General features: G+C 36.4%; 1 protein-coding gene across 1 annotated transcript; it reads right to left on the reverse strand.

Moving 5' to 3' along the window:
• Positions 1-2,533: 2,533 nt before the first annotated feature.
• On the reverse strand, positions 2,534-6,250 carry pou3f2b (POU class 3 homeobox 2b). Its single transcript, XM_066702602.1, has one exon. It carries the CDS (start codon positions 6,125-6,127, stop codon positions 4,988-4,990), a length of 1,140 nt encoding a protein of 379 aa, XP_066558699.1. The 5' UTR covers positions 6,128-6,250; the 3' UTR covers positions 2,534-4,987.
• Between the last annotated feature and the right edge of the window lie 6,795 nt (positions 6,251-13,045).

Consider the following 13,045-nt stretch of genomic DNA (forward strand, 5'->3'; position numbering starts at 1 on the left):
GCTTACATGTGGTCTGACAGTGTGTACAAACAACTTTATTTTAATGTTAATCAGTCATGCGTGGATAGTTAAATGCAAGAAGCAATACAACTAACCTCTTTCCACTCTATCAATCAATTACAAATTATGTTAATGATTTTGTACTGTCAACAAAACACCACCAGGAACTACATCTAAGGAAGTGAATCGGAACGAGTTTTTGATAAACCTTATATGGCTGGACGGTCAAGTAAAAATTAAAATGAAAACGGAAACCTATTTAATGTTGTGTGTGTGTGTGTGTGTGTGTGTGTGTGTGTGTGTGTGTGTGTGTATATATATATGTATATATACTATTTTCCAATTAAGAACAATGTCGTTTAAACATAAACAATACTTTATTTTGTGCATAGGTCAATTTGCTCAATCTACTTATATTATTATTATTATTATTATTATTAGTAGTAGTAGTAGTAGTAGTAGTAGTAGTAGTAGTAGTAGTAGTATTTGTATTCCTTATTACGTTGATATATACAGAGTTACTTGGAAAACTGCGTCATCCTTAAAATAAATACATACATTTTCGTTGATATCTTTATTAATAGATGTGTCGTTAAACAAACCGTTGTAATAGCCATTTCGCTATACTTTGTTCTGATCATATCTCATGCATGTCCCCTAGGCAGTAGGAAAACCGTAACATTCAAAAATAGATACTCAGACAAAACAACCGCGGAATTAGCGACAGGTTTCTGCATAGTTTATGTGTGTATATATATATATATACAATAAGGATACCTGGCAGTAATCTATATCAAATAATAATAATTATATTCTTCTTCTTATTATTATTATTATTAGTAATAGTAGTAGTAGTAAAACCTATACAACTAATTTGAGGGAGCGTCCAAAGTGTACACAACCCGTCTTCTCGTAGTTTTCTGTAGATTGAATTAGTGTTCAGCAAAGTTTGAAAATATCTTAGAAAAACACCACCACCACCACGAACAACAGCAATAATAATAATAATAATAATAATAATAATAATAATAATAATAATAATCCACGAACATTCTTTCAAATGAAGGGTGTAAATAATGTAGACTACAACTTCATCGATGAATTGTCAGACGCCTTCAGTTACAACCTACATACATCTCAGACATGTCCTACAGATTTTACTCATATGTCAAACGAAACGGCGAAGTCCTGTTTAACAGTTTAAACAACATATACTACCCGGACTCCAGTTTTGAGAAGAAACGTCTGATAGTGAAAAAAATGCATTAACACAGTGCCTTTCCAGTGTCGAAATCACATTTTAAACGTTTCAATCAATCAAGAGACTGTGTTCAAATGTATTAAAGCAATGTGACACGTTTACCCATATACACATTGTATGTGTGTGTGTGTGTGTGTGTGTGTGTGTGTGTGTGTGTATATATATATATAACACACACACACACACACACACACACTTATGTTATGAGTAAAGGTGTCACATGAAATTCATTATTTTGAGCACAGTCTCTCTCTCTCTCTCTCTCCTCCTTAGGCTATAGATTATATGTTTAAATTGCAGTAGAAACAGACAGTCTATACAAAACTATCGAATACAGTAATACTAATGGTTTAACAGCGTTAAAATGTACCAAGATGGCGCGATACAGTGTTCTCCACAATTTCTTTCCCTCTATGCCCATTTACTGTCAGTATAATATAAAGCCGGGGTTCCCTTGTCATATGAAAACACACCAAACATCAACACAGAGCCGAACTTGAATGCTTTGCAATAAACTAACACGACCAATCCATAAGGTCCGGAGCAGTGACCAGCAGAGGGCAGGTTGTCCCTATTGCAGAGGAAGCTTCTGAATGTATGGACCAAGTGTTTCGCATCCATACTTTACTTCAGCATTTTCCCCCATGGCCTGTATGTTTCACAGGACACTCACTCTTTCTGTCACTTCCACCCTATTGATACAATATAGACTTCATGTATTTAAAAGGCAAAATATTACACGGTATTTAGGAGAAACTGGGGTTTGATACGTTTCCAATTACACTAATCGGACAAATATTGAGCTCTTGGTGTTTTATTTTATTTATATTTTGAGAACAGAGAGGGGTAAAAACAAATGAATGCGCATCAAGGATAGATTGCAGTTTGAAAATATTTTAGCACTGTACCATTACAATACTTTGTACCTATGTTATGCCCATAATGCCAATTTACAACTGAATGTTGAATTATACAGGTGGAAAAAAATATCGTTTTATTGTTTTGTTATATTTAAATAATATAGCATATACTAATTATTATTATTATTATTATTATTATTATTATTATTATTATTATTATTATTATGCCTAATACATACTTTCAGTTTTAGCTCAAAATGAGTTCGCTGCTGACAAAGTGTTGAAGTGTAAACAACACATCTTCAAGTTTGTACAATTAATTTATAAAATGTCTTACTATTGCTTTGGCCATGTGTTTGAACCTTCTTTCAAACCCTTCAAATAACCCCCTTTTCAAACTCAAACACAAACACACTATAACAACTTAGGCAACTTGTAATGTATGGTATATTGCTCTCTGTAGCCTATCATTTTCTTTATGCAAGTGAATAAACATACTCCCCACTTTGGTATAATGAAAAGAAATGTATTTTAATGACAAGACCATTTTAAAAATTTGTGCAATTCTTGTTTTATGTAAGTAATAAAATATTACTTTAACATAAATATATAATGAACTCTGCGCCGTTTTATTTTTCCCACAAGCACATCCAAATGAACCCAAACAAAGTGTGATAGAGAAACTGAACAAAAAGCAGAAAAAATACATCCCACATAGTTTTTCAGCTAATTAATTAATCGATTAATTAATTAATTAAAGCTACAGAAGAAAGCACTGTTGCCAGAACTTTTTTTTTCTTTAAAAGAAATAAATTACATTGAGGCAGGCCACTTTGAAATGATATGAAAATATTTCCCTGGGCAGCATTTTTAAAAATAAAAATAAATATACAAAGAACAACCAATACCCTAATTGAAAAGACAAATATACACATATATACATAGTAACGTGTGCATGATAACCTCGCTCAATAAAATGTAGAAATGAAAAACTGAAATAACATATATCGGCTTCAACTTTGTTTCTAACCATATACCCACATCATCATATTGTGAGGGTTATTCCGTCCCGTATCAACCTAACGGGCCTGGTTTTAACACTAAAAGCTAATTTCCAATAAATGACAATCATGTTAACACAATAGAAGCTCAGTGCCTGTATACCTCCTGACAATGCATGAGTAAAATTAATTTAAAAAATATATTCATACCAAGAAAAAATAACATGGCTGTGAAAGAGGAATGAAATAATAATAATAATAATAATAATAATAATAATAATAATAATAATAATAATAATAATGTGGTCCCAGGCATTTTGTACAGTAGGAGAATAAAATTGATATTATGTTTATTTACGTTTACCTTTCGGACCTAAATAAAACGGTATTTAAATATCTCTTCCCCTTTTTTAAAGGAATTATTTCAAAATGTATACATTTTTAAATAATAGCAAAAATATATTGTTGTACAGCGCCCTTCTCTGCAAATAAGTATTACAGAATTGCTTAGGATCCCAATAATTTTAAATCTACCGTTCCCCTTTTCACATTTTCTGTAAACTTTAGGTTCAATAACATTTTAATCTGCAAAGATAATGCCCAAGCAGCATTTTATTGAAAGTAAATGACAGAACCATAGATAGAAAAGACATTTCTTTCAATTTTTTTTCCATTTTTTTTTTCCATGAAACACAAGCTGCTAAAATGAACTGGACAGCAGCTGCAATGCTACATATTTTTTTTACTACAAATAACAAGCATTATTCCGGCTACAAATTACTATAAATAAAAAATAGAATGTATTCAAACCTAATACAAAATTATGTCAAACCATTTGGGATAAAAAAATAAACGCACAGCTAAAACCTGTTTAGTCTTAAAAAATCTTGAAAGTAAAAGTGCCCCAGTGTGCAAAGAAATCAAGCTATGACTTTTATTGACAATATACAATATTTACAAAATTAATAGGAATGAACTGATAAAATACGTCGAGCTATGTAGTGAAACAATAAAAAGTGTCAGGTTTCTAACGCAACGTCCCCCCTCCGTGACCTGCCTGTATTCTGCTGTTGAGTTTGGTGCAGCTAGTGTCCATTTTTATTGTTTTTATAATTTATATTAACCGTACAGAGGTGTGAAATAAAGCGAAAATAGGTCGCTCCGATGCATAAATAGAGCTTTTGTTGAAATAATAATGATCTGTATAGGGGTATAGCTTTACTGAACGTTTCGCACGTTTAAATATAAAATGATGCTGCATTGAGTTCGGACACAGCTCTGATGGACCTACTGGTCAGCTGGAGGCAGATCACTGACCAAGTGAGGTCAACACCTGCTAGGACCTGATGATATTCAACTGCATTTGCTCCTGTTGATGTTGTAAAGATGGCGTTTATTTCATGAATACAGTTGTCGTGGCTGTTTTCATGGAACACATCGTGGATTCCATATATGTACAAAATAATACAAATAATTATATTTATATATTTATATATCATAAAAGCAATTGATGTAAACGTCAGGTGCCTTGTAGCTCTAGTCTACATCGTACTTTTCCTACACCAAGCATTCTTTCCACAATGGGGCTACACATCAAAACAGCGTCGTGTCACAGTGCTGGGCATATCTTTACAGGACATATTTTCCTCTTGTCGCTTTTGGAAAAAAAAGCTTTAATCTCAGTGCCTGGTATTATGTATCTTATTTTTTTAATACTCACTGCATTGCCTGGGTGCTCCCCTTGTACAGGTCAAAAACATATCATAACACCCGCTACCGCTTAGGATAGTCCAGTGTTTATTATAGGAGAAATAAAAAGAGACACAATAATAAAAAAAAAAAGTTTAAGAGGGGTCTATGTCTGTTCATTGTACAGGAGTCTGAACCCCATGGTGTGGCGGAGTGTCCCCATACACATCCTCCGGTCCTGGGAGGGCTCCTCCGGGAGGGGTCATCCTTTTCTCTTTCTGTCTTCTGTTACAAAACCAAACCCTGACCACCTCCTTCTCCAGTTGAAGACTGTCCGCTAGCGAAGTGATTTCTGGGGCTGAAGGTTTGGGGCACTTTAAGAAATGGCTCTCCAAAGCCCCCTTGACGCTTACCTCGATGGAGGTCCGCTTTTTTCTCTTCCTCCCCTGCGCTGCTATCTTGTCCAGGCTGGTGGGACTCCCAGAAGTTGAATCTGCCTCCTCCAACCACTTGTTCAACAAAGGCTTGAGCTTGCACATGTTCTTAAAACTGAGCTGCAGGGCCTCGAACCTGCAGATGGTGGTCTGGGAAAATACATTACCATAAAGTGTACCCAAGGCGAGTCCAACGTCTGCCTGGGTGAACCCCAGCTTGATTCTCCTCTGCTTAAATTGCTTGGCGAACTGTTCCAGGTCGTCCGAGGTCGGGGTGTCCTCGTCCGAGTGGTCGTGGTGGCCCTGATGCTGCTGGTGCTGATGCTGTGGCGGCTGCTGATGCCCATGGTCGCTGAGGTGTGGACTGTGGTGGTCTTCGTGGGTATCTCTCAGGCTGTGATGGTGCATCCCTTGACCGCTCCCCGGGATCATGCCATTTACACTGAACCCAGGCTGTGAGTATATAAGACTCTGTCCGTTAGTTGATGCCATGCTCGGGATGTGCGCTGCTGTGGTAGTCCTCCATGCCCTTGCGTCGTGATGGTTCCCATGCGGCTGGTGCACCAGATGAGGCGGTCGCGGCTGATGTTGCAAACTGCTTGAATTGTGCAGCTCGTCCCTGCCGCTCTGCACAGCGGGCTTTATGTCCTGCTGGCTCAAGGGGCTGGTGGACCAGGGAGCCCCGTCTCCGTGTGACAGTGCCGTTATCCACTGGTGTGCGTGGCTGAGAGGATGACCATTGCTCTGCAGGGTATAGTCGCTCTGCAACAGTGTCTGTGCATCTCGGTACGCCGTCCCTTGCTGCATGCTCCCGGGCTCCGAGTGCACGATGGAGGAGCTGGAGGTGAGGATATTGTAATGATTAGACGCTGTGGTCGCCATGACTCTCGGAGCCGGACTGATCGCTCTTGTTAAAGGAGCCGTGCATTTGACAGTTACTTTTTTGCCACAGGCGTCTCCCAGGCTCTTGGCCAAGTGGACGCAGCGGCGAGCACCTGAGCTCCGCCTCGCCTCGCCTCCCATTGGTCGAGAGGTGTTTGATAGACGTGGTTGCCCCTAGCAGCCGGCGCTGATTGGTCGAGGCGCTTTCTTTACAAACCCGCTTCATTCCGCGCACAGCGCAGCCGGCTCGTCCTGCAGCCGCGCAGACACAGCGCCACGAAGTAGCAGGGCTGCAAAAAGCAACGCCGGGAAATCCAGCCAAGGACGTGTTCGCGAGGAAATTTTGACTGTGTAGTAGTAGTCTTAAGCAATGGAGGGCACTTCAATGAAATATATATATTTGGAGATAACTTTCGGTATATATGGAGAAGTTACTGTTTCGTGCTGATCTAGTAATACATGGAATTAGACAACTATGTTTGTGTAGGCTGCAGGCTCCTGTGTTGCTGGTGCTCGTGTAAGTGCTGATTGAATAAAGCCAGATGTTAAAATAAGGCTCGGAGGTCAGGCTGCATGCATTTTTGCAATCGTTGTTTTGAATGGTGCTGTTAACCTTAGCGCTAGAGTATGTGGATTATCGTTTTGCAGGAAGCACCAAACGCCTCCATGTGTGAACTTGCTGCTGTTACCAGACACCATACTTTCCTACTTTCAGACAGTTTGTGCAATGTGCTGGATCTCCTCGTCGCTATAGCACAGGAAAAGCGGACTTAAACATAACTTTTTCAGGACAGCCCAGGGAAAGGCACAATGCTTGAAACGAAAGTGCGGCGGAAGGGTTTAATTGTTAAAAACAGATCCGCTTACAACTGAAGGCCCGATAGGAGATGTATATGTATATCATTTTAGGGCAGTGGTGTGGAGTAGTGGTTAGGGCTCTGGACAGGGTCGTGGGCTCAATCCCCGGTGGGGGCACCGCTGTTGTACCCTTGAGCAGGGTACCTTACATAGATTGCTCCAGTAAATGCCCAGCTGTATAAATGGGTAAAACATGTAAAATAATGTGATATATTGTAACAGTTGTAAGTCACCCTGGATAAGGATGTCTGCTAAGAAATGAGTAATAATAATTTTAGCTATTGGTGTTTGCCTTCCTTGAAATGAAGACGTTGTTGTTGTTGTTGTTTTTATTATTATTATTATTATTATTATTATTATTATTATTATTATTATTATTATTATTATTACGAGTTTTGTAGAAGTTCACATCTAAACACGAGATGCATTCAACAAGGACATTACACTTTAAGTCCTCTTAACTTGCCAGACTATAAAAGTAAGATAACGGAGTAAGTGATGTTTTCATTAGGTGTATATTCATCAGCATCTGAAACTGTTATTTAAGTATGTTTTTCTCTTTATCTTAGCCTGTGTTTTATTAAGAAACGTGTTTTTCAACTTTAAATGTACACCTTTTCGCTATTTGGATATTCCTTTACATTCACCGATGCTGTTTTCTTATTCGGTGTTTACTGTTACCTTGTGGCAAACTTGTAGGTGGCGCCTGTGTTTATTTAATTGTGTTTTAGGGAAAAGTAATTGTTGTATTGTGGTTTTATTATATCCTTCAGATGCAGAACTGTAACAGAACCACGTGTGATGAGAAATTGTTAATTTGTATTGAATGGCTGTGTATTGATCCATTAGCATTTGCCATATTGAGAAGCCTATAAATAGATAAAAGCCGAGCTTATTTGTATTTTATACACCGCAAGATCCATTTGCGCAGCTAACTCTCAAGTTTTTTAAGGTTTCTCTCTCTCTCTCTCTCTCTCTCTCTCTCTCTCTCTCTCTCTCTATATATATATATATATATATATATATATATATATATATTATACAATATTTTACGTCGTCTACACGAATAAAGAAAAAGAAAAGCCAAGATAAGTGCTTACCAAGTTATAGTTAAACTTAAACATAAACCAATACGTTTGCTTTCATGATCAGTGTGGTGCTGTGGTGTTGAGTCAGTACGCATTCATTAATTTAATTTTGAACTCTTTAACTCTGGGATTTCATGGTTTTGTTTCATTTGCGCAAACGGTGCGTAAAATTAAGAACTATTTACAAGCGGAACATTTCTGCTCCTTTTAATGGATCTGCTTCTTGTAAAATCGGAGAGTTTAGGCTCCCCGCAATATTACCCTAGTCCCCCTCACTAACTTTCATTTTTCTTGCAGTCCAAAGCCAGCTTAGAGGTGATGTCATCTACATGTGCATAGACTGCTGTGTTGGATTGAGCCCAGCCTTTACTCAGGCCAGCTGTTCAAATAATACACTGCCACTATTGACATGAAGGGGATTTGTAAGAGTGAAAGCTGAGGACTGACAGCTCTCCAAGATGTCTCCTTCATTCCTCAAAAAAAAAAACTAAATAGAAAAACACCACAAAAATACATGTATTATTATTATTATTATTATTATTATTATTATTATTATTATTATTATTATTATTATTATCACCAGTGTTGTGTTTTTATATTTTCATTTAGGAGTTAGGAAGTGTAGGATTGATGGTTGTCTGTGTGAAATGCTATTTTCATGCTTTTCCAATATATTTAACGTACAGAAAGCGTCTGAAATATACATTTGAATAAGTCAAATCACAGTAGTATAAATCTCCATCAACAAACGTCGGCCTATAACAACAAAACTATCAACACTTAAATGAAAACACCACTAAGAAGAGTTTCCGACAACTTTGGTGTTGACCTGTGACATTACTTTATGTGTAATGTATGTACAAAAGGAACAACCTCTCTTCCCAAACTCTTATAAAGCCGTTGCAATCTGATAAATGTCTGTTTTAATTATACACGTAAAAGTATAACCAAGTTAACACATGCAAAGGCTAATTAAATACGTTAAAGACACACTCACTGAACTTTAGAAGCAGTTCATGTGAGGTGTATTTAATCTGCAATAACTTCGGTTAACAGTCCACTCTCACCGACGTCACTTTTTGATCTATTTAGCCAACAAGATAAATGTACCCTGTTTAACCCCAGTTCAAAATAAAGAAACACTGCATATTCATCTTTATCAATATAGGCTGAAAGAAATATCCAAATTAATGGGAGATGGTGTCTCTACCGGTAAGTGATCTAGTGTCGGGGTGCTTAGTTAGTCCTGTGTTTTGCCTTCTAATATCATAAACCAATGACAGAAGCGATTCGTCTTTTCAATATTTATAATAATGTATTATTATTATTACTTCTCCTCCTCCTGCACTACTAATTGTACGTAGGTCACCTAATAGGATACTACTACAAGCACTGCTACTTCTGTTAACACTGCTGCTGCTGGCATTCGTGGAAGAGTGTTGTGCTTGAATTATCAGTATTTTAATATAATTTTAAACTCAGTCTGTAATGCTTTTGATGATAAAGAAAATGAGAGTATTTAGTCAATTGAAGTTCTGAGGTGTATTTATTATTATTATTATTATTATTATTATTATTATTATTATTATTATTATTATTATTTGAAGTAGTAGTCATAGTATTAATGGTAACCACTTAACTCAAATTGATTTTGCTACAAGTAAGAATAAAGCGCATGTGATAACAAGTTATCTTAACCCAAGATCGAAAATATAGCCATTTAACTCTTTGAAGTATCCTAGAAAACCACTGAAAAATAGCGTCCTCCAACATGTAATACTATTTTGTAATTTATCGTGCTTTGTAAAAGTGCAGCTGTATCTTTTTTGCAACAAAGTTAAAAAACATACATTTTTGTTAAAGTTACGGTAGGGAAACTGGAAACGTTAAATTTAAGTTATATTTTAAAGAATGCCAGCAAAAAGTATAAGTCTACTGGGTGTTGTTGATATTATTGTTATTGTTATTATTATTATTATTATTATTATTATTATTATTACAAAAACAGCAGGAATAGTGGTAGTAGTAGTAATTCTTCTGACGTGTTTATTAGCAAATAAACCAGAAATAAATGGTCCATAAAGGAAATGTGTTGGTGGCTGATACGGAGAGTGGGATGCATGTGGCAGGGACGCAACAGCTGCTGCTTTCTGCCCTCTCAGGAGGATGTGACATTGTCCAAGGAAGGGGCATTTTTGCAGAGCCGCTGCTGGTTGCTATAGAGAGGAGTAAATGAAACAACAGCACTCACGTCACAGCTGCCTTTGCCTCTTCTTATATATCTAAAGACCCTTTTAAAGGGCTTGCTGATGGGACAAAGCCTCAGAAAGAGAAAGCAAGGGGCATTGCGAGAAACTATAGGGGTAGGATAAGTAAATACCTTCTACTGCTTGCACAAAAAATGTATTTCGGAAACTAATAAACTAAAGATTACCTAAACATGGGAATGCATGCACTGGGAGAGGCGTTTTCAAGTGTGGGTTTTAAAACTTGCCAACATTAAACAGAGGCAGACAGAGGAATAATATCGCACAGACTCTGTAGGATTGAGCTGACAGTCAATAACAGGAGAGGAGTTGTTCCTGCTCTGTAGTTCTGCGGGAACTTCTGTAAAAATTCACGTAATACCGAAAAATAAATACATGCAAATAAATCAAGGTGTTATAGGTTATATTGAAATCGGGCCCATTGACGTTTACGTCAGGTAGAGAACAGATCAGTTGAATATTTGAACCACATTCCTGTTTCAATCAAAAACAAAACGAAACAAAGAAATAAACAAGAAACAACAAGAAACTACACAATGTGTGAACCAAAGTGTGTGCATAACGCAATACAATTATATATATATTACAACTAGCAGCAATTACTAAGCCATTTTAACTGTGGACAATGGAAAAGTCTGCATCACCCCCCCCTCAAAACCAAAGGTGATTTAATGAAACAAAAGATTTTGAATAATTCATTATTTTAATTAAGTTTGTCCTCAAAAATGGCTTTCATTTTAAAGTAAAAAACGTTCAAGATACCGTTACATAATCAAATATTAGAAAATATCTTACAAAAAATTACCCAAATCAAAGGAACATTTGTGGTAATTATGTTATAATTCGAAGAATTACTAAATAGCCGCAAAGGCTTTAACATTCGTGTTAGAGTAAAAGCAAAACACATTATTTTAATAGTGTAATATGCAAACTATGGATCGTTCAATTACATGGCTTAATAATGCATAAATGATGCGAATCTTGTTATTTGGACTGCAAGGTCTGGTGTAATTCATTCAAAGGGCCAGTATGCTCTCACATACAGTAAAATCTATTGCTATGGTTCAGAACCCCCTGCCAAACTACATTTAAAAGAATAAAAATTAATGACAGAGAATTTGAGCGTTAAATTAACAGTAATTATATGACCTGCATGCTGTAAAGATTCAATTTCTTATGCTCTAATTAGGTAACTGTCTTCCCATACATCAAACCTTTTCCCTTTTGTGAATTTCCATACAAGAACGCGGTCATGTTAAAAAGGAAAAAATAATTAATTACATTTTATGAAAACATGGCACGGTTTAAATCATGAATAATCAAACATTATAATACTTTTTGATACGGAGGTTTTAAACTTTTCACGGAACATGTCCTTTTCTTGGTCTGCATTTAGTCCTACCAGCCATATATTAACTAACCACTACCAATCAATCAAACAATGAATGAATTAATTAATAATAGATACATTAAAAAATGAATGCAGGTTTAACAATATTAATTGATTGTTTGTATGTTCGTTGTGTTTGAAGCTTAATCAAAAGGCTCAATTATAATAAAAAAACACTATCACATTTAAAATATATTATTATTATTAGTAGCAGTAATAGTAGTAGTAGTACTTTCAACACCATTTTAAGACTATGGATATCATATATTATGTAAGAAATGAATACACTTTATACATATAGAAATATTAAAAATACAATTTAATAAGTCAAATCTTCAAATGTTCTTATTCTAAATCTATAAAGCAGATATAATGGGTTTTTAAGGTAGAGAACACAGAAGACCTAAACCATGCAACTGGCACCTTCACACCCATGTTGCGTTCTTATGTAGGCCCTTAGGCCTGAAGCAAATACAAACTTAGACATGTCAGCTAATCGCAAATTACAACTCAATACCTGTCCTATATTCATCTCACAGGATTCCAGGTTCTATATCATTTTTGTTTTTGTTAATATTAACGTTAACCTTTTCCCATCAGTAACCCCTCGAGATACTCGAATTCGAGATACGTGCTTTTCGAGTTGTTTGCACATGCGCATCCAAGCAGGACCCATTTCGAAATGCGCGACATCGGCGAGCATACACGCCCACACGCCTGCGCTCACTGCTTACAGGAGACCTTTCCAGATCTGGCAAGAGAGTATTTTACCAAAGCCTTGTAATACATCTAAAATTAAACCACAAATACGCTTACTGGGATAACCCTCTTCTCATTTAATTTAATTAAAATGCACAGATAAATCTGAACAACTGATGCAAAGAGTTGAGTTGATTAAGGTTTTAATATAACATTTCGACTAATATTATTACTGCACACCATAGAATTAGAGAACAACGTAGGGCAGCAAGGAGTCACAAATGCAAGACCCAAACACAACATACAACACCAAGAAATTAAATAAATTAAATCGATTTTAAATTAACATGAACATTATTTCACTTATTGTCACGCCAGAAACCTCTCTACACAAACTGCGCATGACTGCGTCTCTGTGGAGGAATGGGGCGCCAGCCAAGCGGCCTCCTCTGGCTGCTGCCTGGATCCGCATTAAGAGCCTCGAACATGAGTCCCAAGTGTCATGGTAGCAGCGATTGTTTTTAATGATCAAGATTGTTCTTGATCTCAGTTGAACACTATAAATGTATTTTTTAATTTATAGTGCTTTATATCTATTTAATGCATATTAACTGAA

The sequence above is a fragment of the Amia ocellicauda genome, chromosome 1 (assembly GCF_036373705.1).
Source record: "Amia ocellicauda isolate fAmiCal2 chromosome 1, fAmiCal2.hap1, whole genome shotgun sequence".
Classification (NCBI taxonomy): domain Eukaryota; kingdom Metazoa; phylum Chordata; class Actinopteri; order Amiiformes; family Amiidae; genus Amia; species Amia ocellicauda.

Bases quoted from the DNA above. Each gene is read 5' to 3' on its own strand.
- pou3f2b (XM_066702602.1), bottom strand. From the start codon at position 6,127: ATGGCGACCACAGCGTCTAATCATTACAATATCCTCACCTCCAGCTCC.